At 40.1% G+C, this 27,767-nt stretch overlaps 1 protein-coding gene across 1 annotated transcript in view; it reads left to right on the top strand.

Annotated features, from left to right (window-relative positions):
• The window catches only part of CALCRL (calcitonin receptor like receptor), a 63,271-nt gene that overhangs the window by 9,641 nt on the left and 25,863 nt on the right, over positions 1 to 27,767 (top strand). Inside the window, exons 2-5 of the mRNA XM_066322504.1 lie at positions 22,370 to 22,469; positions 23,473 to 23,617; positions 25,077 to 25,187; positions 26,089 to 26,201. Of these exons, the coding sequence (XP_066178601.1) occupies positions 22,419 to 22,469; positions 23,473 to 23,617; positions 25,077 to 25,187; positions 26,089 to 26,201 (420 nt within the window). The 5' untranslated portion in view covers positions 22,370 to 22,418. The remainder of the gene's footprint in view (positions 1 to 22,369; positions 22,470 to 23,472; positions 23,618 to 25,076; positions 25,188 to 26,088; positions 26,202 to 27,767) is intronic.

The following is a 27,767-nucleotide window of genomic DNA, read 5'->3' as shown; positions in this document are numbered from 1 at the left end:
GTTAGTAAAATAGACCAGAAACCAGTCCACAGGGATTCGAGATGCTGATGAAAACGGCATTTGTTTTTGGCATTGCATGAAAATGTTTCAACTTTTGATCAAGACCCACCATTTTCTTAGGTGTGAGAATGGTTTGTCTTTGTGTTCTTGGAATAAACACGGCCCGTTTTGGGATCCTGGGCTGTATTTGTGTAGGAGAGTCAAAGGAGTGGCAGACTGAGGGTACTGCAGGTCAGGGCTGAGAGGGGAAGTCTGGCAGCCGAGGATCCCCCGGCGTGGCTGCGGCTGCCTCCTCTGCACGCCAGCCAGGGCGGGGATGCTCCTGTCAGCCGTCACTGAGGACGGGACGTGTCCAGGTGACAGTGGGGGACACTGCACTTAATGCTGCTCCTCGGAAGCGTTTGTAAGCTGCATAGCTTTTGTTCGGTTTGACAAATGGCTCATTAGAGACCGATCGTTTTTCCTCAGCTCTCCGACTCCTTTTGGCTTTTCAGTTTTCAATCCTACAGAATCCTTCAAGTTGCAAGCAGCACGCTTACCAAGTCCTCATACTTACTGAGGCTGTATGGGTGACGCTCAGAGCACGAAGCGAGGTCAAAAGTTTGCAAATCCAGCAACAATTTAAAAATGAGGGGTTTAAAAAGCTAGGGATGAGTAGGAAATATTGAAGAGTAAGTATGTGATGCTGAAAAGGTCTTGCACACTGGGTCAACAGCACTCTTACTTTTGAAAGGCAACCCAGAGGGTGCCACAGAGAGTGCTCAGTAGTTATTTACCACATCTAATACTTATTTATACTTGTTTAAAAAAAATTTGTATAGGAAAGGCCGTGTGCACTGCTTAAGTACTGTAAAAATGAAGCAAGTAATTAATGCCAATCAACAGTACTTCTGTCTCAATTAACTGCAGCACGATAGTTAAGGTGTTCCTCCTAAAACACCACATCATCTTATGTAGATGAATGCCAGCAGATTTTTTGAACTTAAAAAGCTCCAAGAAATGTATGTGGATTTCCAGAATCCATTTGTAACTTTTTAAACATTTAACTTCTAACTTTTAACATTTAAATACTCAGAATATTGAACATGACAAAAGGATTACAGGTGAAGATTTTTTACATCAGTTGGGTTTTCCTAGAGGGTGACCATGTCAAAGGGCACTGTATTTTTGGATGAATATCATTCCCCAAAAATAAAATAAAAGGGACCAAAAAGCAGATTAACACAAATTTCTTTTGGATTTCCAGAGGGGGTAGCCTGCAAGTGATTGCTGAAAATGCTTCTTTCCATGAGAGAGATCAAGATTGTAAGTGTACTTTGATAGAAAATAAATTAGTTCTAATCCTATAGAGAGGAAAGAACTCAGTTTGTCACAGACAGATAGTTGTTTCCTGACACTGGGCATTTGTTTAACAGCTTCCAGTGTTTGATGATGTCACGGGTCATATGGATTCTGTGTGTTTGGGGCCCTTTGGGCTTAACAGGAAGGTCACCAAGTTATCGAGCACCTTCTCTGTTTGAAGAGATTCAGCTGCCCTTCCTGCCCCACTTTGCAGAACCTGAGCTTTCAAAGACAAACCAGGGTTTTGCTCCTGGGAATTTGTCACCATCTGGACCTTCATTCCCAGCTGAAAAGGTAACTGCCCCAAGAGATGGAAGTAATTATTTTCAATCTGGTTTGTGTTCCTCAGATCCTATTGACTCTTCATCTACCAGAATCTCTGTGTAATAACCAAAAGTGTCTTCATTCCTTTTCCTGTGCTGCAAGAGTCTTGGACTTGCCAAAGCAGCATTTCCAAAGCTGTCTGTTTCCACAGATGTTTAGATAAAGCATTTACACTTTTCTGCCACCCTCTGGAAGAACTTACTGTTCTCTCCCCATAGAACCAGAGAGTATATGTTGTTATAAAGTATAGAAGCCAACCTATGTCAATAACACAAAAGGTGGTTGAGCCAAGAACCTCCTCCCCCAGAAGACCTTTTAACTTATTTTGTCTTGACTGCTCCAGAGTGTGGTTTTCAGAACACCTGTTTCTAGGTCGCATCTCTTGCAAAGAAGTGCAAAATATATGTACGGAAGTTGTGGTTATCTCATTGTTTTCAGGAGTGAAACTGCCTCTAGTTTTGTTGCCAGCATTAAGGAGTAACAGAAAATCAGTTGTTACATTGGCTTTTTTTTTTTTTTTTTTTCCCTCTTCCAAAATGTAGCAAGCATGTTATTGTTGTTGCTGATGAAAGATCCATTTTCACAGTCTTCAACAACTTCAGTATTTTCCTTGTTTTGTCTAAGGAAGGTAACCTTTGTAACATCCTGTTTTATTTACCAGCCATATCTGTAATCTGCAAGAATCCTTCCTGTTCAGCTCACAACACAGTGCTCAAGACAGTCAGAAATCCTTGATCTTCATTAGAAAACCATTTGGTAACAATCTAAATAGCACTGTGAGTTCTGTCAGGTGTTTGTTTTAAGTAGCACAAATTAATACTTTTTTCAAAACCAGAAAAGGCTGAAGTGAGTCGAATGAAATCAGAGTTCTCTGGGGCCTTCTCCAAAATTCAGGCTGTACCATATAGTGCAGTGGTCAGGAATGGGGAAAGTTTTGTGTCTGATCCTTCTCTGAGTTCACACATCTCTGCAGTTCCTCCTCTTTTGCTGGAGTTGGGATCCAAGTACAAAACTACTGTGGAAAAAGGCCGGTCTTAAATTTTTTTCTGGCAGGCTTATAACCTGGGAGTAGTTAAATAACATCAGAAAGCCTTTCTCATGAGAGTCCTGTCCAGATTTCCAACAATTCTGGAACATTATCCGAGGAAGTGTAGAAACCTACACAATGACACAGTTACAGCGGAGCTTGTGATTGAGTTTTTGATGCGGTGTGGCTTTGTTGGGTGTGTGGTTTTGTTGGTTTTCTTTTTTGGCTTTTGGGTTGATTTTTTTGTTGTTGTTTGGTTGCTATTCTTCTTTTTTCACTTTGTATAAAAAGACTTTTGTGTTATTTTAGCTTGTTTCTTTGTCCCATTCCTTTGTTAATGTTTTGGTGGTTTTTTTTTTAATTCAGAATGATCATTTTCCATTCTCCTAAAAATAAGTGTTACCTATTTATATACAAGAGTCTGTTAGATTGGAGAGTGAAGAGATTTTTGCATAATGAATTATAGAACCAGTTCATACTAATTTTCTAATTAGAACTGGATGGCTAATGAAGAGTCACTCAAATTAATGGGTGGATGTTATTAAATAAAATGGCTTTTATTGCTTAGCTTCAGGTAGATTTAATGCAGAGTTTTATACTAGTGGTATATCAAATTGTCCTGTCCGCAGATCTTTCCTAGATGTCCATATTTCATAGCCTGACATGGTCCACTCCTTAGTTCCGGAATGCTCAGGATGTGCAGTGCCTGCAGAACTGATTGTGGAGAAGCTCTGCGTGGAGGCAGGGAGCACCATGAGCAGAGCAGGCTGTGTGCTGGGCAAGGTGGAGCACCTGTCAGTGCTGTGGCCGTGCTTCTGCTCACCAGTAATTAATGCCATGGCCTGAGCAAGAGCGCCCCGAGACCGTGTTATCATCCCAGCACAGTCCTGCCAAGCAGCTGCTGCTGCTCCTTGCTTTTGGTTTTGTTGTTGTTTCTCAGGGAACTAGCCTTGAGCTCGCTGGAAATGTTTCTTGCCTTTCACTGATACGAATCAGTAAACATAATCATTCGAAGAAAAACACGTTCACCATAGGTTACTTGTGTGGGCAAATACATGTTTTCCAGTGGTGACTCCTGTTCATGGTTCTTGCATTCTGTGACAGGTCTACTGACAAGATATGTGTGGTTTAAATTTTATGAATTTAGTAGCATCCATAGTCTTCTTAAATAAAGTTTGGTAATCTGATTAATTTAATTAGCCTTTTAGGAGGAAAGTATTTATCTGTGTGATGAATGTGAGGCGTGAAAGCATTGGTCCGCATAGCTTGTGGCTACAGAATGGTTTAGGGTGCTCTTTTAGAATTTATCATTATTTCCTTACAGGTGTTTTGCTGGGGGAAAAAGGTACTTTTCTAGTACCTACATACTGTTGCGGCAGCTTACGAAGAAATGTTACTAAGATTCCTGCATTGGGTGAGAGACAGGAAAATATACTCACTTCTGAGGAGGAAAATCCAGCTCTTGGTAGACTGTTGAGTGTTTTTGCACTGAGACCTCTACTAACATCATCTTATCAGCCTTAATTCAGCAAAAATTAGTGAGCTTAGTTTCAAATTGCTCTTATTAGGTGAATTATTGTGCCTCTGTGCACTGTGTTTGTAATGTGAAGGGGTTTGGAAGACCATTAAGTACACAGAAGGCTGCTTGGCTTGTCCAACTATGCAGCTTATTGTTTGAGGAACTGAATTTGTTCATCGATTCCCAGTCTTTGGGCATCAGCCTCAGCACTGTCTCACTCTTCCTGCTCTAAATTTGTACAGAATTTTTATGTCCTAACTTGCAGATCTGCAACAGTAGAAACAACATATGGAAGCCACGTGTCTCCAAAATAAGTCAGGTCATAGAGGACTTGCTACTAATAATCTGGTCTCAAGTCAAAGATGGTTGGATTTGCTGATGAACTTGATTTTGTTTTCCTTTGCTCCTAATTTGTTAGTAGGCCTCTGGCTATTGCACCTAACTGAGTAAGTAGTTTAGCTTTTACAAATTTTAAGTGTTTTTTAGGTAACTTTCGTAACATAAAGACCAGAGATGTTCAGGCTTAAACAGTTCCAAGGAATCTGTGTATGATCATACTGTGTTCATACCATGTCCTGTACATATTCGTACCTTGCAGCTGTAGCTTGAGAACGTTGTAAAACTGACAAATCTGCCAGGTTTGCATTGAACTGAAGAAAATGTGCAAATTTGTTTCCAGATACTGAGATTGAGCTTGTTTCCCCACTGCTACCTTCTGTCCCATCCTGATTTTTTTTTGGGTTTTTTTTAAGTTTTTAAAAGTTTGTCTCCACAACAAATTGCCTTTAAGACCAATTAATGTTGCGGAAAGAGATGTTTTTGATTTGTTAGCAGTGACATGTTGTTTTCAGGGGTCAGGATATTACATTTTTGTAATCCAATTCATGCTTTTCATTTATTTTAGAGTACTGATTGTTCTTTCACAGGTGTAATTGAAATGTAGCCTTTATACTCAGGGCATGGGATTTCCCATCTTGAATCAGATATAGGCCAGTGAGTTTTCATCTCCTCCTTTTGATTTCAGTATATACCTTGTGCATGGTGCTTCATGAAAAAAAAGGAAAAGTATATGTCACCTTAAGAAACTGAATTTATTCTTTCAATGACTTGTCTGCAGAAAAAATAATTTCTCCCTAATGTTCTCTGGCACTGCTTAGTACTCTGAGAGTCACATATCTCTAATCTAATAGTCACATAATAAACACGTTTATCTAACAAAGATAGTATATAATATTATCCAGACTTGACTGAAAGGAGTTGAATGAAATATTTTTAGTGTTTATGAAAGCTATATGCCGCACTATATAAAGTAACACAGTATTTTTATGATTATCAGCCATTAATTGTGTTGACTTCCTTCTCCTCCTAGAATTAGCACAGAAAGGAAGGGACACTTGTGTTTTGTTTGAAGCCTTGATCAACAACAACTCCCTTTCTTTTTGACTTTACTAACTTGTGGCTCAAACAGAGTCAGGTTTTGTCAGAGTGACAAAATTCTCGTTTGCCCGCTAAGCATTTGCTAGGAGTACAACTTCCCTTCTTCCAGGAATGGTGAGGAACTGTGCACAAAGATCATTGGAACATCTGGATTATTGAGGGCAGGATCAATACTCACCACTTACTCGAACTTTGCTTCTTCCTTCAACAAGAAATTGGATTAATAATGTGAGCATCAAGCATTCTGCATTTTGATAATTTTTGATGCCCTCGATAAGTTGGTTGCGTTTCAATGACTGTGTTTTGCCTCCTGATAGTGTAAGGGCCAATGAAGTATGGAGAGAAAAAATGAAATATAATCACAGTTTCTTTAATGAAGAAGCTTTTTGGGGATGAGCCACGATCACACCCAGATTTCTTCTGGGCAGGGAGGGCTGACAAACCACGAGGCACTTCAGGAGAGTGACCCTGCAGAAATGACACAGAGCAGTCAGTTCCCAATGTGAGAAACAGCACAGGGAGAATGATACATGTGTGAAGACTCATATTTGTAGTTGTCTCAACAAGTCTGTCTCTGCAGTTAAATGAAAATTAATTCAAATTAACTGCCAGATGTACCAAAAGATGAGAGAACTTGGAGATTTTCAGTTTGAAGCAATTTGTAGCTCTTTAACTGTTGCATGGGACATTCTTTTGTCTTAAGAGTGTAAAGATCTGCCTTTAGAAAATTTAGAGTTTTATAATTTAGGCAGTCCTGCTTTCTTACTTTTATGAGCTTCAGTACAAATAGGAAGTAATGTGCAATAACACAGAAGTTATTGAAGCATTTCATCTCTTGGACATAAATGCAGCTAATTCTGAAATCCAGAGCTCAGATACTGGCTTTCTGCAGTCATTCCTCAGTCGTCCCTCTGGGCTGTAGATCCAGCTAGGACAAGGAATGCTAACAAACCTTAGGCTGCAGCAGCAAGTACGTCATAACCACTTGTGCCAAGAAACTGATCCAGTCCCACAGTGATCATCTCCACCTATGTCACAGTCCGGCAGGAGAGAGGATGTTGCTGCGAGAAATGAATTTGAGCTATTTGATGGTAGAAAACAGAGGGACGTGCACAGGTTTTCAATGAGAGTTTAATACAAACTGGGTGGGGGCTTTGTCTTGTTTGAATTTTTTTTTTTCCCCCTTTAAGCCTAGAACAGATTGACATACAGAAAACTTCAAGTTACACTGGTCAGAGGTCAAATACACGTGAAAGTGAAGTTAGAAATAGACTTTCCACAGCCTACATTGTGGAAATTGTGAAAATGTTTTTTTCATAATAAATATATTAGTATTACATAGTGTATCTTTCAAAGCTCACTACCTGAATATATTGAGAATTAAAAATTAATTAAAAGTCACAGTTTGGTTTTATAGACTAAAATTGCCTAAAAAGTACTATCTTTTGTAAATAGAACATTTTTATCAGCTAAAGTGGAATTTTAAGGAGACTCCATGAGCACACAGGGCGGTAATGAGTGATGTTCCTAGCACAGTCCACACAGTCCTGGCTGTTGGAAGCTGCATTGTTAGGCTGCTGGCTGGGGCTCAGGATATCCCTTTCTGCTCGCACAGAAATCTCTTGGGCCCTTAATTTCCAGCCGAACAGTCACCAAAGGTCCATGGAAGAGACCTTGAGCAAAACTTAGACCTCACAGAGCAATGCGGATGCACTTTATTTATTTATTTGTGTTTAGTGCTTGTTCTGTTTGGGCTTTTCAGCCCTTTCAGATGTGAAAATACTTGAGAGGGCTTATTAATTGTTCAAGGGAGTATCTAGATTCACAGCCTGGTCTTACTTTAGTGCAGAATAGCACTTCTCCTTGAGTGTATAAATCTCTGTCAAATACTGTCTCTACAAAGATACATTTCTTTTGAGCTCCTTCGGGAAGCAGAGAAGGGTGCTTGTGTACTGCTTTTGTAAGATTGTACCTTCTGACCTGCCATTTTTAGGGCTGTTTGGCAAAGCTCATCAGTGTCAATTACAGCCTCAGTAACAAAAGTCTAAGCTCAACAGAGAATGATATTTAAGTAAAAATGATCTTTGATAGGAAAGCATACCACCCTTTCCTCCACCTCCTCTCTGTACTTCAAGATCACTTGACTCTTTTGGTCCCTTAGACTCTGGGAGGAGCCGTTTCCTGCAAGAAGGGCTGTGTAAACAGGACGAGTTAAAGGCAGAGTGCTCATCTGTCCTGGTCACTGGGACCCTGCAGTCACTGGAAAGCTGCTCAAGTCGTGTTTGCCAGGATGCTGAAAGCCCTGCTGAGTCCAGCTTTCAGCTCTGTCTTGGGGTCTCACCAAAAATTTTCATTGTGCTCTCCTGGCTTCTCTGAAGTTTGACTTAGCAATGTGCCCTTGATTTGCAGTCCTTGGAGGTGGCCCAGTGTGTCACCCCTTTTTCTCAGGATCTTTGTTTCTGAGTTGTTTGATTCTGCTCTGGGCATGTTATGATTCAGTGATTTCGGTGAAACTGAACAGAATGCAAACGTGCTACATTTTTTTTTTATTCTCCTTCAAATTTTAATTTTGATTTTTTTTTTTTTTGGTGTGGATTTGGCTTGGAGGGGCTGTTTTTGTTCTTTTTTTAATTAATATTATTATTCCTGTTCCTTCAACTCAGCTGTTTATAGGGAGGCCACTAACAGGGAGAGGGTTTGTAGTGTTCCACGTTTGGTGTGGGATGGGATGACCCAGCACTCGGGCTCCTGCTGCTTCCTGGGCAGCCCAATTAGCCTGGCTCATTCCATCAGGATACAGCCGATCCATCGGGGCCAGCTTTGGCAAGTGTCCTTGCACCCTCAGGGCATCTCAGAGGGCACAGGGAGCTCTGAGAGGCAGGGAATTTAGCCTTCAGTCTTGGTCTATCTCCTGAGCCACACGGGTGAGGAGCAGCATTGGCAGGATGTGTGCAGTTACAGCTGAGTGCAGCCGTGGTGTCAATGTGCTGCAGGCTGATTGCCCCATCAGCAGTTCGGAGAAGGCAAAATGAGAGACAGAGGTTTATTCCTAATGGTTTTGTGCTTTCTGCAATATCTCTGTGTGTCGTTCACCTTTTGCTGCTGTAAAAGGTCAATTAAAAATAAAAAGGATGATCCTGATTAGCTGGGCAGGTCCATTTCCACTGCACCAGCATGTGTCGTGGGTGTCCCTGGGGTGTGTTTTGGAGAGGAAAATAGTTGATGGTGCTGGTGGTTAAAAAGCTCAAGGTAGCTTCTGAAGTTAACACCCGTTCAGTTCCTTTGTTTTGTTCTGAGTGCAGAGATTTGAGCATTCTTTGGTGTACTTTGAACACTGTGAATAAATCTCCCCGACTAAAAGGACCGTAGAATTGTTCAAAATCACATTTAGTTTTGAGTGTTTCAAAATCTAAATGAAGGCTTGACTGTTATGTCTGCAGATTATTAAATTGATCCTCAGTAATGATAATTATCAGACTTTGAATGTGCTGTGGTGTTAAATGGATACCTAGTGCTAACATATTACACATGTTGTTTTAATGTAAGTTATATTCTATTTTACATTGTAGTATTTTCCACATTTTTTTGTCTAGGAATATGTTCTCTGACAAGTAATTTTCTCATGGTTCCTGTCCTTCCTTGACATCCTTTTCCTCTGTCAGGATGCCTTGCTTAAGAGCTGTGATTGCTTTGTGATTATGTGTAAAAGAGATTTCCAATTCCTCTCTTAGGTCTTTATGGGAGTAATGAAGGGATCAGGGAAATCAAATGTGACTGATTTCCAGGAATCAGACTTTTCAGTCACCTCTATCAATGCCTGTCTATTGTAGGGGACTGTTAATTAGTGGATGTGGCACTGCAGTTCCATTACACCAAGTGGATAATGTCCAGTTTCCAGCTGGGAGTTGCAGGTAGAACGTGACGTGGAGCTGTATCAGTCTGGCTGTCGGGGCAGAGCGTGTAAGTCATCGTTGAGGTGGCTGAGAAAACTGATACCCACAGTGCTGCTAAATGCAGTTCAGTCTGTGGGTGAGCTTGAAATGGGTAGCGAGAGATTGGAAGGAGACAGAGCTGGAGGCAGGAGGTCACATTGGGTAATGGCTCCTTCTCAGCATGGGAAGAGTCTCCTTCATGTTCCTCAGGAGCAAAGAGAACGTTCAGGTAGATTGTAACACTTAGCTCTGGGAATTCCTTGTGGGAGGTGAAAACCTGGTGTCGATGATAAATGACTGATAATTTATTAGCAGAAGTATTGGTTTATATTTTCCTGACCTTTTATTTCTCTGGGTTTTGTCTTAACCCGAGGAATTTTGCTCTCTATTTGAAGCCCTTCTGGTGACAATCCCAGCAGAAGTGAATGATAAATCCATTGCTTATTGCTGGATGGATATTTAAACCTCAGTTGCGACACAACTTGCAAAGTGATGGTGGGTAAATCACTTAAATTCCTTTCTTTATATTTCTGCAGCACGTGAAGGGTTTTATTACTTATGGCCTTCAAAAATTGTCAGGCTTTTTACACTTCTCAAAAACTGTAAATCCAAGTGGGCTGATTGTAAACACTGCACTTTCTCACTGGTATTCACTCCTACAGAGAAGGAAAATTATATCTGTATGAGAAGCTGAAATTTATTTATATTCCACAGACTGTCTGTCAGACATGAAGCTGGTTAAAATACCTCCCACAATAGATATGTCTGCAAGAGCCACGCATGGCTTAAGAATTCTTTCAAGAGCCCTTACTGAATGTATTAACTGACTCTCAACTCTGATTTAGGATTCTTTTTTTTTTTAATTCTCTTCTCTTGTCTTCCCTTTATAGTCATTTTTGGTGCTTCACTGTGACCTTACAGGAAAAATTGCATTGAAGGGCTGCTTTTTATGATTTTCTTGCTAGAACTGAAACCATTTTCTTCAGAGGGCAATGATTCTACATTTGTTAGCTTTATATATTTTCAGTAGCTGACTTGGCTCCCACATTTGGATTAGACTGAACTTCCCATCATCTTGGTAGTCTGATTCCCAACAGATGCTTTAGGGTCATATTTTGTGTCATGTCTGACCCTCGGAGATCACCAGCCAAGTGGGGTTCAGAGTTCAGATCTCTGGATGATGGCCACTTCAGATTTAAAGTTCTCTGTTCCTTAAAAACACTCATCCAAAGTCTCTTTCTGTTCTCCAGAGCTTTGTCAAGTGGTGTAATGAAGCAGCCTGAGGATCAATAATGACTTCAAAGATAGAAGTTGTCTGGTGGCAATGACATGAGGGTGGATTTACTTATTCTGATGGTTGCAAATGTTGCTTTTTGATAGCTCAACACCTTACTGAATTAATATTTGGGAAATCACATCTTTTAGAATAGAAAACCCAAGTACACATGAAGTTGTCTGTCCCTTTTGATCAGGATCTGCATATAATCCATTCTATGCTTGGCTTAGACAAAGCCCCAAGTACTTGGCTTCCTGGTCTATAAAACATTTGTATGATATCTGGAATAACTAAAGCCATCAGTAAAATGCCACTAGTTTTGGAATGATGTACAGGAAGTGTTTAGCACTGCACAGCCAGTGAAGGTTTGGGATATCACAAGGGAACACCAAGAATACATATGATTTGTGTGATTTCTGTGCACTATACTCACCACTGATCAGTAGTAAAATAGACCTGTGCAATGCTTCTTTTCTAATACTCTCTTGAGAAAGGGAAATACATTTACTGGTTGGGGCAGAAACCAACCAGACTTTATTCCTGCAAATTTGTATTTCCTTTGGAATGCTGGAGGAGTTACGGCAATGAGAGGTTACCTCATGAAATGTTACCTGTTCTTTGGGTGGTGTAGGCCTGTATCAATTGCCAGGCATTTCTGCTTTCAAAAAAATCAGTGACAGGGTCAGTAAGATACGTACTTGTTATGGAATTCATCTGCCAGCAAGACCTGCATCCAGTTAGAATTTACTACAGAAGTCCTTAATACAGCTTAATATAGCTCCTTTGGAAAAGCAGCCAGTTGTTCTTTGAGCTTCAGAAGAGAACACAATTCTCTCTCCAGCACATGTGCTGATTAATTCAGAATATCTCGTTCATTTACCTGCTTGCTTCAGCAAATATCCTGCTCTATCAACAGCAGGAGGAAGTCAATGCGGGAGAAATCTGGATTTCACCAAAGGAAGCTTGGCATAAGCTACTACACAATAGAACTAACTGCCAGGAGGGTTTGGGTTTTTTTGGTGTCTGAATGGTTCCCTCTCATGGAGTCACTTGGGTGATGTTGTTTCCGTTGGCTCCAGCATGTCAAGGCCATTGGTGATGAAAGTTCTGTACTGTTTTTCCCCATTGCTTGGAGAATTGTCTCTCCCTCCTCCCTCCCTTCCCTCCCCGTCCAAATCTCTGCCAAGCAAGCAGCTGTGAACAAAATTTCTCAGCAAGATGAATTTGAATTTTCACATGCTCTGTGGAACAGGATACATGAGTACAGCATTGAGGGGTGCAAGTCCCGAACCTCTGCGCAGTTGCATGAAAAGGATGAGCCTTTTGAGGTGTCTTATTAAGTTAAAGGGTATGGGGAAAAAAATTAAAAATGCATGCCAAGTGCATTTCTTAGTGAGTTTTGGTACCTCAGTCTGAGGGAAATAATGCCTGCAAGTTGGATGTCCAAGCTGGGTGTCAAAGCCAAACTAATGCCTCTGAGTTCTGCCCTGGTAACTGAGACACTGACTGAACAAGTGGCAGAATCTGCTCTATACAAACACAAATTATTCTTTTTTAAATTAATTTGGGTAGACATCCTTACAAAAGCTTCCCATCGAATTCTCATGCACTTTGTTCTTGCCAAGGACTTTTTTCTGGAGTGTGAAATCAGTCTGAGGCTTTTGTGAGGTTTATTTTTCTCAAGGAAAATATATGCAGGATGTGAATATGCAGAAAATATGGGCACCTATATTAAAGCCATACACTATTTTCCATGCTTGCAGTGGAAATTTTCATTTGCTTGCAATTTTGATGAGCTTTAAACTGAGATTTTCCACTACATTTCCTGCCTTTATATTATTGTTAATATTGTAGCTGGAGGGGAGAAAATGTGCTTAAATATATCAATTATGTGCAAATAAAATTTGTATGCAATTCATGACCAGAATAGCTGTGCTTCATGCACATTCCTCTGCTGTAGCTGTAGTGCTTGTAATTTTTTATTACGTTTAATATGTAATATTTCATCTTCATTAAGTGTCTTGCCCGAGTGAGACTCCAGATCATCGAGGCAGAGATTTTTGTGTCCAATTTCTGTAATATTTTTAACGTTCATAGTATTTTATTTTGGTTTTCATTCAGGTAAGAGAGGGCGGAATACTGCAAAAGGATATGGAAAAGTCTGTTTGTAATTAAAGGAACACTAATTGGACTTTAGGGACTGAGTGTAAGATACACTGGTCTTTCCCACGGCCACACCCTGAGCATATGATCTTCAACTGAATTCATGGAAACATTCACTCTGCTTCCTACAGATTGCAGCTGGCACTGTCTGTAAAACCTCTGCCTCGCCGGGAGCAGGGGGGCTGGTGTGATGCTGCGCAGCGCCGGGCTCCGCTCTGCAGCTCCCTGGAGCACCACGCTCAGTGCCAGCCAAATTGTCAGCTCCACACCAACTGCTCTTGCTATTCCAAACTCTTCACGTCTCACAGGGGCTCGGCAAGCAGGATTTTTTCAGTGGCGCAGGATCAGTTCTCTGCTAACAGCATGAAAATGTAACAGGGTGTCAGCTGCAGTATAAAGCCAGCTAGACTTGTGCCCGTCCACTTTTCAGCATTGTTACACTCCAGTATTTCAAAATGTGAATTCAGACTTCAAGATGCAATTTCTGGACAATACGAAAATTAGCTTCTTGCTTTCAGGTAAGGATTATATGCAATATCAGGTGGAAGAAATTTTGCCTACCTGGTATTTCAGAAAAGATACAGAAATGTATCTTTTCAGTTAGTGCTAAAGATTTCTATTTAGATACCCTTACTCACCCTGAAAGACTGAGCTGAGGTAAAAGAGAAATTATTATTTTAAAAGTAAGTGGACGTTGACAATGATAGTTCATAAAGATCAACACTCAAATATGTTCTAGGTGGTTGAAAATGGCATTGCCTGTCCAAACAGTCACAAGTCCCCTTCGAGGGATTGTGTGTAACAAAACAAGTTGAGACTCTCCAGTTTATACTGGTGCCAGTTAATTTTTGCCCTCTGTGTCCAGAATAAGGAATGCACTGGGGAACACTGTGAGAGGTTACTGCAGCCACTGGGCAGCAGTTTGCCTCTGTTCCAAGGATCTCATTTTGTTAAGCTGATTAGTTAATTGCTTTGATCCTGTAATTGACTTTTATCTGACAACATCTCTACCAAAATGTTTCCTTCTCCTAGATGATTCCACCCCTGTCAGTTTTGCTTATGTCCCTGTTATTGTGGGTGTGGCAGGGTGTGGATGAAGCTGAAGGTAATTCCCATTTAGAAGACTTGGAAACAACCATGGGCAATACTTTCCTCAGTCTGGCAAAAGTGATGTTAACTCAGATTGACAGAAAATAACATTAATGCAAAATACCATTGGCTTCAGCAGTATCTTGGTGGATATCATGTGAAGGAAATGTGGGCAGAGGATGGGAAAACCTTCTATCACTGCCTACTTTATGGCTGCCTTAAGATGATTTCTGCAGCTAATCTGTGAGGAGAAAGAGAGAGAGATCTCCCTATATATATGATAAAAAGGAAGGCTCTGGTTATCACTGTAAACAGAAAAGCTTTGATTGTGTTGTTCCCTTCGAGTGTGTGCATCCTTGATTTTCTTCCATTCGAGGTCATTCCCAAGCCTTTGCCCTCCTCCCCTGTTGTGAGCACAGGCCCTGTGTCTGTGTGGGCCTCCACGGGTGCATATGCCAATATGCAGGTATAGACTAGAAAAAGATATAGAAGGTCATTTCCTTCCATACTCTTGAGATTAAATACCTCTGGTTTAATTTTCATGAGTCTCACAGACTCCTTTACAGCCCAGCTTAAAGCATTTGCTGTTAAAGTGCCATTTTTTTAATGCTGCAGATGCAAAAACATAGGAAAGATGGGGGATATCTGTAGCTAATTAGGAGACAAGCTGCAGACCAATTCAAAAGGTTGGTTTTGGTTGCTGCTTGTTCTTGCTTTTCTACAGGATGGATTAGTAGTTTTAATAATTTAGCACAGTATAATGTGAATTGTCTAATATTCGAAGGGTGAAATATTCCAGAGCTTGCACTTTTGACTTCTGGCATGTGAAATTTTAAATGTAAGAGGAAATGTTCTGTACTGTGGTGACTTAGGTTGACCTGGTAAAGGCTTTGATGTAGCTGGATTATTACTGTATTTTGAATAAGTATACCAAGCTGAATTTTTTCAAGTTGCCTTAAATTTACCTGGAGTATTTGGACCAGTAAATGCATCAGAAATAACTCATGAGAGAAAATGTTAATATATGACATGAACTTTCCATCTGAAATTTCGCCCTTAGCCAGTGAAAGCTGCCTTGGGAATATTTTAGTTCTCTGTACTGCATTTTGGGGATTTGTTTGGGGTGCTTTTTAAGGTAAAAAAAAAAGAAAAATCAACACAAAGTCAGAAACTAGAGTGCTTCTGCCATGTCCATGGAGAGTTTACATCTACACTTTGTTCATCAGTTCTGGTCAAGTCATTGACCAAAGGTGAACCCAAAGTTGGGACACCGGTTCTGATGCAGTGGCTGCACCAGCACTTTGTTTTTCCTGGCAAAAGCAGTTCCCTTTCCTGGCCACCTGCTGCCTCCCCATCCTGCTCTGAGCTACGGCTGTGCCATGGACCACCTGAAAATTAACAGTTTTATTTAAAAAATCGTATTTAGAAACTTTATCGCTTTATTTATAACTGACTGGGAATATATTTCTGCATAAATATTCGCACTTCTAAATGTGAATCTAAAGAAACTGGTGTAAAGCCTGTAAGTTTTGTAGGATATGCTCAGCTGCCAAACTGGGCTGGGGCCAATGAGAAAAAGCCTGAGTGGTAAACTCTGAAAAAAATCCAAATGTCCTGGTCCATTTTGCTTAACCCATTTTCCCATTGCCTTGTTCTGACCTTGAGAAAAGTCTTTGAACTGTGGAAATACTGTTCTTGTAAAATTAGCATGTGTCGGTGAAGAAATAATGAAAAAAACTTTTAAAACTCAGCCAGTTGAGAAAATGACTTCATGTCGTAAACATTTTCACAAAGAAACCTTTGGATCTCTTTTGGGTCATTACTTGGTAAACAGCATCAGACAGAGTCATTCATATAAAAAACACTGCCTGAAAGGGGCACACAGTGCACTCCGCAGCTTCTGAACAACAGTGGCTGGGAAAAAATGCCTCTTCAGCACCTCAACGAGGGGCATTAGACAAGTCCTAAGGTTACTTGATGAATTAATAAATTCATACTGGCTTTGCTTTAATTCAAAACAGAAATAATTTTGCTTGAAGGTGGAGCAGTTTTCTTTGGAGGACTACACTGTATTTTTCACATCTATCATAGGATTTCTGAAGTTGAAAGGGACCATGAGGCTCATTGAGTGCCTCTCTCTGCTCCTGGCAGGACTGCCTAAAATTAAACCCTCTGGCTATGAGTATCATGCATATATAAATGTATCTAGGCAACTATACTTACATACCTAGGAACACTGTGGGAGCTCTCCAACTTGTTAATGGGACAAAATCCATGGAAAAGAACGAATGTCATGAGCTATTATTCCCTTTTATTTAAAATAGCATGTTAATCGGAGTATCCTTGCCACATCACAGCAGTTGTTTTGGAAGAAGTAAAATTTCAGGGAAGTTTACTGGATATATGTCAACCCATTTTTAATGTTAGTATAACAGGAATATAATAAAGTTAAAACAAAATTTAAAAGGGAAGTACCGTAACGAAATCATCTTGATCCATCAGCTATTAGAATTTATTTATTCACTAGTCTGCCATCATCTTCCTTTCTGTTAACAGTTGTATCTAGGGTGTTGGATGGTGGATTTGTACAGATAACTTGGTTCAGCAGAGCAGCCTCCCTTGGAAGTTGCTCTGTGCCTGAGTGGTCGCTCTGGAATTTCAGTGCCGTGGCTTGCAGAACTTTGAACTGAACGTGGTGAGTTCTGCCTGGCAGCATGTGTGGCTATGCTGATGGATTTTAGGCATCAAGGTACAGCTGGGTTAGGGCTACAGGGTGAAAAAGGGTTAAGCTTATAAAATAAACATAACAATGTGCTTACACAATAGCAGTCAAATAGCTCTCACTGGACACTCCGGAGGCATTTAGAACTATAAACTCTTGGAAATCATGGCTACATCTCTTGAGAGTAAACCCCCGGCAGTCTCTTGGTAAAGATTTTATTTTGCCAGAATCTCTGTTGCCTTCCTTTAACAACTAGTTCCTCAGGAGAGACAAATAATTTTACTTCAATATTTTTAAAATCGCTATGCTGCATTTCTTTGGCCGGGTTAGCTCTCCTAACCTGTAACTGCAACCCTCACTGAGTTCTTGCCATTCTTCCACATGGCATTGCATGATCTGGACTGCTGGCTTCATATGTCCTGAAGTCAGTAGCAAGTTCATCATATTGGACAAGGAGAGGCAGATTCTTCATAATTTATAGGGAAAGCATGGAAAGTACAAGGGCCAAGAGAAGACTTTCCAATGTAAAATCAAGGAGGAAATATTCTTACCATTTTTATCAGTGGAAATCCTGTTTTAAAGAGCCAAAATTGGTAGTGATGGACAAAACCACAAAAAACCTGCGCTGCAGTCTGCTGTGTGGAGAGGAGCAATGTTGACCAAGGGCAGAAATTGTAGAATATGCCAGGGGAAGAACCTTGTAGACATTCCCTCCTCCAAAATCTTATTTGGAGAGCTTTGTTGTGGCGGCATTTTTTGCTCAGTTTTTTTGGTTGGTTTGGATTTTAACTGGACCCTCTCAGAACAACTTGCAGTGTCATCCATACCTGTGAACTGATCAAAAGAAGTGTTGGAAAGTAGGGGAAAACTACCACCACCACTCTCACTCTGTCATAGATTCTTATAACTTGTAGGTGTTATTGGAACTGGCCACGAGCATTGCCAATTACTGCTAGTAATTTCTCTTGGGTGCAGGTGACAGAACTCATCTGAATGGTTGCCAGAAGCTATTCATGGGAAGAAGCACCCAGGAGTAATTTAATCTGTGTAATCTCATATGCAGATGGTTCTGCAATCTCCGTGAGGCTTCTGACACGCAGCCAGAATGATGCAAAAACAAAAGCAAAAAGCGTGCTAATAAGGAGAGTGCAAGATGTGAAACATCTTGGTGAGCCAGTCCTAATTTCCTCCTTGCACTGACCAGTACCATGAGACCAGCACAGCACATGGCCCAGGAGGACTTTCTCTTGCTGAGCTGAGCTACCACCTGCACAAGGAAGGTGCTGTAGAATAACTCCGGGATAAATTGAGATACGCTGCTGTTTCTTTGTTTCTTTTAGTCCTCAAGAAGACAGTAAATGCCATTGTGGCACAGCTTCTTCCTAGGAGAAACTCCTGGAAAGAAAAGTAGAGAGAGAATGGTTGTTGGCATTGTTTTATTTACCTTTACTTTCAAGCTCCATAATCATTAGGAGGCTGGAGTAATTCCCACACAAACAGCTGTGAGCTGTTTACTATGGGATACCACTCAGCAGTTTGTTCATATCCTGGCAGAAGTGATTCCCTCAGAAAAAAAAAAAAAAAAAAAAAAAAAAAAAAAAAAAAAAAAAGGCAGATTACCCAAATAGGAAGATTTCCAAACTGCCTTGCCTTGTTCTCTGTTATAAGTGTTGAGATTTTGCTGTCCATGTTCAGGACTCACTGAAGCTGCTGTGTGTTATTGTTTGGCTGGTGCTGCCCATTTGCAAAGCCCTTTTAGTCAGAGAAGTGTTTCCCAGAAAGTCGATGTGAGTGAAGATGGAAGTGGAGTCTCTATCTGTAATTCCATTTGAGACTACTGGGTTTGTTGGCTTGGGGGAGTGTTTTATCAGCAGTGCAATTTGAACAGCAATTCAAATTTGGGACACTTTGAAAAGTATTGAGCGTTTTCCAACTTTTTGCCTTCATTTTGAGCTGAAACAAGCAAACGTTGCCTGAGGTTTTGACTCCTTCAAGTTGTATGCCTCCCTCCAAAAAGAACCAGAAGTAACAAAGTGTCAAGAACACACCCTTTCTGAAGCCGTTTTCAGATGAGGGGTATGTATCTCTATGCAAACATGTTTAAGTTCAGTGTTACGAGGTTACAGAACACTGCAAGGTATGTAATTTACACTGCGCAAGTTTTGTGGCTTTCTCTTTGTTGTAACTGGGAGTGGTTGTTTTGTTGGCTTCTGGGCAAATCAAAGATTACCAATTAGTGGAAAATGTCTGGCCATTTATGGATGGGCCTGCAGTGCTGTAAGTAGGCTCTCCCTCCTGTCTCACTCCCACAGAGTTGCATTCTCATTTGAAGTCAGATTTGAGAACTGCTTGAGGTGGAAGGCTACCTGTGTTTTTTGTTTTGTACTAAATGGTTTTCAAGTTCAAAAATTTTCTTTCTTTTTCAATGACTGGTTTTTTTAACCCTTTTACTGTGTGGTTGAAACGGGAAGTGTCTGGAGCTCAGCAAGGGTGCCACTTATTCCTGGGAGGATGGGGAAAAGTTAAAAGTAGAAACAGCTGATGAGGCAGGATGGCTCTGTAGAGAAAGCAGGAGGAAGAGAAATGGGAACATCTGTTAAAGCTATACCAGTGACTATTTTGGCTAAGTCCAGCTTGCAGTTCCTTTTTAATTCCTCGTTCTTCAGTAGGTGTCACTGCTATCAGTGACAAATACAACGTAGGCCTTGGGAGTATTGTTAATGGCAGCACCTTTTTTGTTGTGGTTTTGTTTTGTTTCAGTTATCCCAGTCTTCACTGAATGCACAAACATGCACCAGAAATAAAAATGACATTTCAAGGGTCTGGAAGATGTGATCTGCTGTTACAATTCCCCATTATTTTCTCACTGATGTTTCCTTTTATTGGGAAGATACTTCAGCCAAGGACTGCCATGGTAGCTGTGGTGTTGTCCACACCACCTCATTTCAGTCAATACCTGCCATGTAAATGTAAATCCCTGCCCTACTGACTTCTGTGCGGATTGCCACTGTCAGAGTGGAGTCAAGGGGTTCATTCAAGACACTCGGGTTTATCTCAATCCAATACAGTTCTTTTCTCTGCCTTTTTGGACTTACAATACCAGAACAACTTGAGAAGCATCAATATTTAAGGAAACCTAAGAGCAGTCTCTTTTCACTATTAATTTCTTGTGTGCCTAATACCTCCCAGCTTTGAGAGGGAAAGAACTTTCAGAGAATCAGGTTTGGTTTGTATCTCGTCACAGCAGAGGATTAATAAAAGCAGCCTGACTTTCGTAGCAGCACTGGCTTGCTGCCTCAGTCAATGGAATATATTGCTGTCCATCCTTAAGAAAGTTCTTAATTTTCCTTGGAAAGATCCTTTCCGGAATAACTGGAATAAATGTTGAGTGAATGAGTCCATGTAGTGATGCAAGAAATGCTTTCCTGCAGTCCAGACAGACATCTGAATGACCTTCATCCTGTGTTTTGTAATTAAGTCCATAAGTAGTGATGTTTAGAAAAAGGTGGTGGTTGGGGGGTTTTTTCTCTCTATATGCTAGCAACTGAGAGAAATGAGTGGAAAGCACAAAGTGCATTAATAGGCTTGACTTAACATTTTATCTCCTGGGAAGACTTAATAATTTAGCAGCAGATACTGGAGCAGTGGATAGGACATGTCTACAAAACCACTTGGTTTGACAAGACTTGGCCCATTAAAGGAACTGAGCTAAGGGATGACTTTTGATATTGTGAAACAGAAATAAACTTGGACTCTGAATCAAAGCAGATAATTTCTGCCTTTGTTTATATGATGTTGTATCTTTTAGATAAATTAAAATAAGCAAGGCAAAGTGAGAGCAATATAAAAGCATGCAGTTTAAGATTTTCATCTAACATTTATTTTAGCATAAAGATTTTTGGAACTGTTGCAGAGAAAATTATTTTGAGCTCTTGTATACATGTATAGAAAAACATACACTAAATTATGGTTGCTATTTTCTACTTGGTTCATATCTTGGCTTGCCCTGTGCACATCATTTGTGGATTTTAACCCCGCACAGATATGCTTTGTCATACTTGGGAGAGAAAATACTATTGACTTGCTTTACAGTAAGTTATTAATTCCAATTTCCTTAGAAAGGCAGAGGGTTTTCCACCTAGGAAAACAGACACATCTGTAAATGAATGAAACGTGATAGGTTTCAGTTATTCACACTTGCCCCCAGTTGTCATGCAGAATTGAGCTCATATTGCCCTTCAAATATTCAGATAATTCAGATATATTTTAGATATCTGGTTTTTGTCAAGTCTTAGTCACTGCACAAAGATATTTAGATTTTTCTATAGTTAACAAATCAGAGTCTTTAAAGTTATCTATTCTTTAGTTCTAACTTTAGTTCTTATCATGTGGATTTTCCAGGGAATTAGTAGTTCAAACCAAGGATATATTTCATGTATGCTAATTGGTCTTCCTGTAAGTGTTTTCAGATGTGAATTTCAGAGCCTCACCTGAAATTTGCAGTGTAATTTGCAGCAATCAATGTTCAGGATTGCATGCCACTGGTCAAAACAGAAGGGAGATTGTGGATACGACTTTAGTCTGGGTTAAACAGGCACAGCTGATTTTACAACACATTTCTTGTCTTTGCATCAGGCTGTGCAGTAAACAGTGATTTCATATTCAGTAGTTAATACGTCCTACAAGATGCTGTTTATTGTACTAGAGTTGTATTGGGAGGACGCAGTCCCAGTGTAGAAGCAGAAAAGTAGCAATGTTGAATGTTTGCTTTTCGTGACTGAGGCAGGGGTGGGGGGTTTTTTGAATTAGCTTTTTGTGTCATTCTCTCTGCTGGCCAACGTACGCCAAATTGTTTGTCATAGCCCATTCTCTCATAGCTCATCACTGCTGGGTAGGAAAAACTTCCGAAGATGAGAGCAGCTGTGATGTGAGGGGGAATGTGGCTTGGGTCAGGACACAGTTTGTGTGTGGGCACAGCACCCACAGCCCTCTGGATTCGCTGGCAGTGGGGTCTCTGAGCTGGATGAGCTGTGTGAGGGACTTTGGGTCTTAAATGACAGTGTGAGAGTTGGAGTGAATTCGTCTGTACCAGGGAGCTGAACTCATGCACATGTTACTGCTTTTAATTTAGCTGACAATAACTTCATTGACGTTGCTGCAGTGAGATAGCTGGATTTTTGAAATGTGGTTGTAATAACTAAACTGAGTATGCAGAGGTGTTTTTCCATGATGAAATCAGAAGAAAAGCTCTTATCTCAGTTCAAGCCTCAGCTTTGTGATCTTCTCAGGATACTTCAGGACACTTAAATATGAAAAGACAAAACTCTTGAAGATTTCCCTTCCTTTTGAGGCAGTCGTCACAGCAGGATTACATTAGATAGATGGTCTAGGTGCTTCATAAATAATTGTGTATATTTTATGCTTTGGGTGAATTTTTCACTTCAAGAATCAATTTGGTTTGGTTCAGAAGTAAAATATGAAAGTCTTTTATCAGTTTTGGCATCCATTAATTGCTAATTTTTTTTTTCTTCTGTTGCAGTTTGAGTTGATTCAGCTACAACATAAGATCGATTGCACCAGATATAAAAATGAATAAAATCTGGATCACATTTTTGCTGCTCTCCTTATTGGTTACTATGGTGAGTCTTATGAATTTTTAAAATCACTTCCAGTTTTAACAACCCTGTACAGAGTACCATAGAAATTATTAATATGAAAGCTCAGAAGGAGCTGATCTTGTGTTCAAATGCAGCTTCTGCACATCAGGATCTTTATCTACTTTCTGTTGTCCATTAAATTCCTTTGCCAAAGGAGCAGAAATACTATTTATCTCTGCTGAATCCAGTCTATTCTCTGCTGGCTCAGAACAGTAGCAGTGGACACAGAGGCAGTACCCTGCAGACCCCAAGAAGAAGAGGAGACAGCTAACTGAGATTCAGAGACATCCTCAGAAATTTTAATTTCATACCTTGTAAAACAGTGCTACAGTGTTTAAATCTGCAGGTTTGTTTTTCTGGAAAGCTTAGTAGCTTCCCATGAAATATTTAATTACTATTAAAAATGCACTTAAAAAGTTCAGGGTTTGGTCAAGATCAACTTTCCTGAGATTTTTTAATTTTAATAACTGTCAAAGTGGTTGCCTGGTCTTTTGAATAACATTCTCTATTCTGAGGGTTGACTTTATGGTTCACCAGACTACAGAGAAACTAAATAGCTCTAGACAAGATAAATGCTTCAGTGCATAAAATGTATGGAAGGTGTTTTTCCATAAAGGATAATTTTGGGCCTGACTGAAATGTCTTTTAGACTAAACTTCATTATATTTCACTGGGTTTTACAAAAGCTGTTCATATGCTTCTGGCTGTGTCAGTGCTTTCTATGCACGTTGCCATTCTTATTTACAAATCTTGTCATTGCTCCTACCCCCATGCTCATTCAGGAGACATTTATCAAGATTCAGTAGTAAGAATTGCTAAATTACCCAGAAAAAACCATAAAATCATATTGTTGGTAATAAGATTTGAAGATCATTCCCTTTCAGTAAAATAATATTTGAAGTACAATATTTGAAAGGATTGATGTTGAAGAAGTTTGTGTTGGAGCTTGTATGTGGCTTGCTCAAAGAAGTGTTTTTCCTCTCAGTTCTTTGCCAGTGCCACTCCAGCTGAGGGACACCAGAACGCCACAATGGACTTTGCCCAGCTGAGTGTCACGCGGAATAAAATCATGACAGCACAGTATGAATGCTACCAGAAGATAATGCAAGACCCTATTCACAAGAAAGAAGGTAGAGATTGTTTTCTCATGAGGTTTTACTAATGCAAGTGGTCAACAGATACTATGACAGTAATTCAGGGTTCTTTAGTTCTATTAATTTCTTACCTTGCTAGCAATTATTTATCAAGCTGTAACAGTATTTTCCCAATCTTTTATAAACATCACTTCGGGATGCATGAAGCAATATGTTATACTATCTGCCCATAGCACCACTTCTGATAAATTACAAAGCTTTTTCTTTATGATGAAATAAGAAAATGTTAATTTAAATAGATGTCTGTATTAAAAAATCATGACTAATTGTTCTTGACACCTTATTTCATTTCATGCTCCTATTAAACCTCTGTCTGCCTTTAAAAGTTGTAAGTATCTTAACCCACAGTTTCCCTGCTCTGAGGGTTGTGCTGGTGTCATTATTGCTTTTCATGGTTCAGTCACTCAGAGCTGACCTCAGTGACTCTCTACCTGTTGCTGTATTCCCTTGGTAGCTTCTGGAAATACTGAGGGGCTTTGGAGGTAAGGAAAGGCGATTGTGTTCTTTTACAAAGAGGTTTTTCTCCTCTGAAATGATTCTTTGGAGGAACTGAGTGCCTGGAGGTCAGAAATGGATACCAATATGGCACTGTAAGTTTATGCCCACACCATAAGGGGCTTCACAGCTTCAGAAGGATCTGCACAAACTGGAAAACCTTCAGATGAGGAGGAATTACACAACGTTTGAGAACTGCAGCCTTTGAGATGGGGACATTATTAAGTCTTTGAAAGAAAACTGAAGCGAGATAATGAAAACATCTTGAAATTTGTAGAGAGGCACACAGTCATTCTGTGTGCCTTCTGGGAAAGAAGCTGTTTATAAAATGCCAGCTCATTCTGAAGGGAGATTTATTTTAGATGTTGAAATGTGTGTGAGCAATGAGGCATTGGAACAGGCTCTTGAGGGACACTGGATTGCCTGTTCTTGGGGCACTTAGGGAAGTGTTTGTCCACAGTGTCCGCTGCAGGCTCAGCCCAGCCTGAGGCAGAGCAGCTGTGGCTGCCTCCCAGCCAGGCTTTCTCATGGCTTCTGGGATACCACTGTGTTTCTATGAACGAGCAAACATATGTACAGGCTTGGTGTGCATCCAAAATAGAAATAAATTCAGTAAAACCATCTTTAAGAGAGTGAGGCCCTTTGCTAAGATACATTACTGAGTATGAATCAGTTTAGGGGGTTTTTGGCCACCTTGTTCTTAGATCTGTGGTTTGCAAATTGTAGGCCATTTCAAGGTGAATGACAAAAGATTTTAAAACGTCTTTGAAGAAATATAAGGAACTATCTCTGTTAAGTGAAGTCTTAATCAACCACTGCTAAATCTTTCCTTTTTTTACCACATTGCTGCAAACTTACCTTACCCAGTCATCCATCTTAGCCTTAAAAGTCTGTTCTGGAGCAAGAGTTATTTTATTCCCAGGTCTCTATCTGTTTGCAGGTCCTTACTGCAACAGGACCTGGGATGGCTGGTTGTGCTGGAGTGATGTTGCTGCTGGAACTGTGTCGGTGCAGCGTTGTCCTGACTACTTTCAGGATTTCAACCCGTCAGGTATGAGTGCATTGACTTCACCATCAGTGTCTCTCTCACTGAAATGAGAGTCTGGGGGCTTGATGTCTCTTGTTTGCCTCACTCAAGTGATTTATGCTCCAGGATTTCAGGAACTCAGACTGTTATTTGCGTTTTCCTTCTATCACATAGAAAACTGACAAGTTACTTATTTTATCTGAACTGTGTCCCTGATAAGGGAGTAAGAATTGAAGTTAGATCATGTTTTTTTCCTCTCAGAGATGAGCTTTTCTGACAGACAAGCAGAAGTATGACTTAGTTCTTTACCTCAGTTTCACAGTTGAAGCTGAAAAATAATTTCTGCCACTTTGAATTATTTCCTGTTTCTGTGGGCTAAGCTTTGGGACCATGTGAAAAATGTCGTGGATTTCTTTGTATTTCCCAGGGTCTCTTCATGCCTCTGTTCGATGATAGAAATCATTGTGTTTCCAGCAATTTTCCAGTTTGGTTCTTGAGCAGTTTTGCTATTTATGTTTTCCTGCCTGTCCAATACTAATTTATAGTGGTAGGATGTTAGACTTCAGTTTCCATCTTGGGTGTTAAGCAAGCCATTTAAATATTCTTGTCACTTCATCTGGTAGTTCTCTAACAGTTAGTTCAACGTGTTTTGATACTTAATGGATTGGAGAGGGAAAATCTATTTGTTTTCTTAAGGAAAATCACATCACCAGTTCCCTTTGCCAAGCAAAAGCAACGGCCTTAAGTTTCTCAGAATTCATAGTAACAAGCAAATCTCTCTAGTCATATTAATAAAGCTGTCACTTGTTTGCCAATCTTTATTAAATACTTGGCATCAGGAAAGAGAATGTCAGTGCTGCTGACTATTGTGGTTTTCTTTCACTTTTCTTCTTTTGCTCTTCATTCCATTAACTTTTGATTGCAGAAAAAGTTACGAAGATCTGTGATCCAAATGGGAATTGGTTTAGACACCCAGAAAGCAACAGGACATGGACGAACTACACCCAGTGCAACATCTATACCCATGAAAAAGTGAAGGTAGGAGAGGAGTGAGTGCATGGTACCCGTGTCAAGAAACTGAGCTGAGAATCTTAACAAGTTTCCAAACTCAAAAGGCAGCAGAGTTAATGCATCAGTGCTTTGAGCAGTTTTCTGTATGTCAAAAGTAGGCTCTGTACTTCTGTGGGTCTATGTATAGATGCGATTTTTATAGACTTCAGTTTATCTTGAACATGACCATCCATTAAAAGATTTAGAAAAAGAAAAACAAAATCTCCAAATGACCACTTAGAGTTACTGTGTGATATGTGAGGATACAATGGGCATTACCCCATTCCCCAACTCTGTGTCCACTAATACTCCTCTATGTTTATGAAACGTTCAGTCATGGGAAGAAGCAATAAATTGAAACTGTAAACTCCCAAGAAGCAGGAATACAACCCACAGACCAGGACAGGCTGTAAATTAATTTGCACCTCGTGTTAAAGGGTTCAGTAGTAGCAGACTGTGTCAAGAAATCTGACCTATAATAGAGTTTCTATCTCCCTGCACCATTGCTGTTGAATGCCTTAGGGTACTTAACTAAACACCATATCAGGCAAAAGATGGTTATAGATGATAAAGCAGTTTATTACTACTTTTCCTCAAATCATGGGACTTTGACTTTGCTAATGGCAGTTTAATTCTATTAGCAGAATTGCCATAGTTCATTGATCCTTGGTAATATTTGGCTGGGAGTGGGGGATATATTCAGAAAGGAGCAGATCTATGACCATCCCTCCTTATGAATGAGGGAGTTTCCCCTCAGGCAGTTTTGCCAGCATATTTCAACTCTGTCACAAATCTGAAGCCATTGTGTAGAGTGACAGCTCCAAAGAAAGGCTTGCTGCAGTTGTGTGTTGTTAGCTCAGCAGCATTTTCTCCTTGCTGTGCTTGGAAGGTCGTGAGACACTGACAGTAGCTGTGCCTGCTGTGCATTGTGAACTCCCACGGTTACTGCCCTCAGCAGTGCTTCCTGCTGTACATTGCTTTGGTGCCCTTTCTAAATTGTGGGGCAGTCTCTAGATCCTTACACTGCACCTCTGCTCACTGAATGAGGGGGTGATACAGGACAGGGACCTGTCATACAATGGCTGTTGTCATTTATACATCTCACATTGTAGCATTTTGGGGTAATGCTTGATTTTTCTCACTCAGAAATTTTTTCACTTTCCAAATGTCACAACAAGTTCCACTTATACCTATTGCATTGCTGTTTGGGTTTGGTTTTTTTAAATTCAGTAATTTAAAAATAATTGTAATTTGAAAATTTCTAGTACACATCAAGAGTTACCCTTGTGTCATCTTACAATCTACTTAAAGCTTTACCTGTTATCTTTCTTATGTTCTCTCAAAAGTCGGTATATGTAGCAAGCTGCAATTACCCTGTCCTAACTTGGAATGATAAGTTCAGGGGGTACATAGAGTTTGCAGTATGTGAGCATTTGGATGTGTGCTCCAAGTCCTCCCTATGGAGCCCAAATAGTTGTGGTTTATTGGAGAGTATAAAGTTCAACCTGAAAATCTTCATTTTCTTATGTGCCAGATGATAACCTTACATTTAAT

This window comes from Sylvia atricapilla, chromosome 7 (genome assembly GCF_009819655.1).
Source record: "Sylvia atricapilla isolate bSylAtr1 chromosome 7, bSylAtr1.pri, whole genome shotgun sequence".
Taxonomy (NCBI): domain Eukaryota; kingdom Metazoa; phylum Chordata; class Aves; order Passeriformes; family Sylviidae; genus Sylvia; species Sylvia atricapilla.
This window is presented reverse-complemented; position numbering and strand designations above follow the sequence as displayed.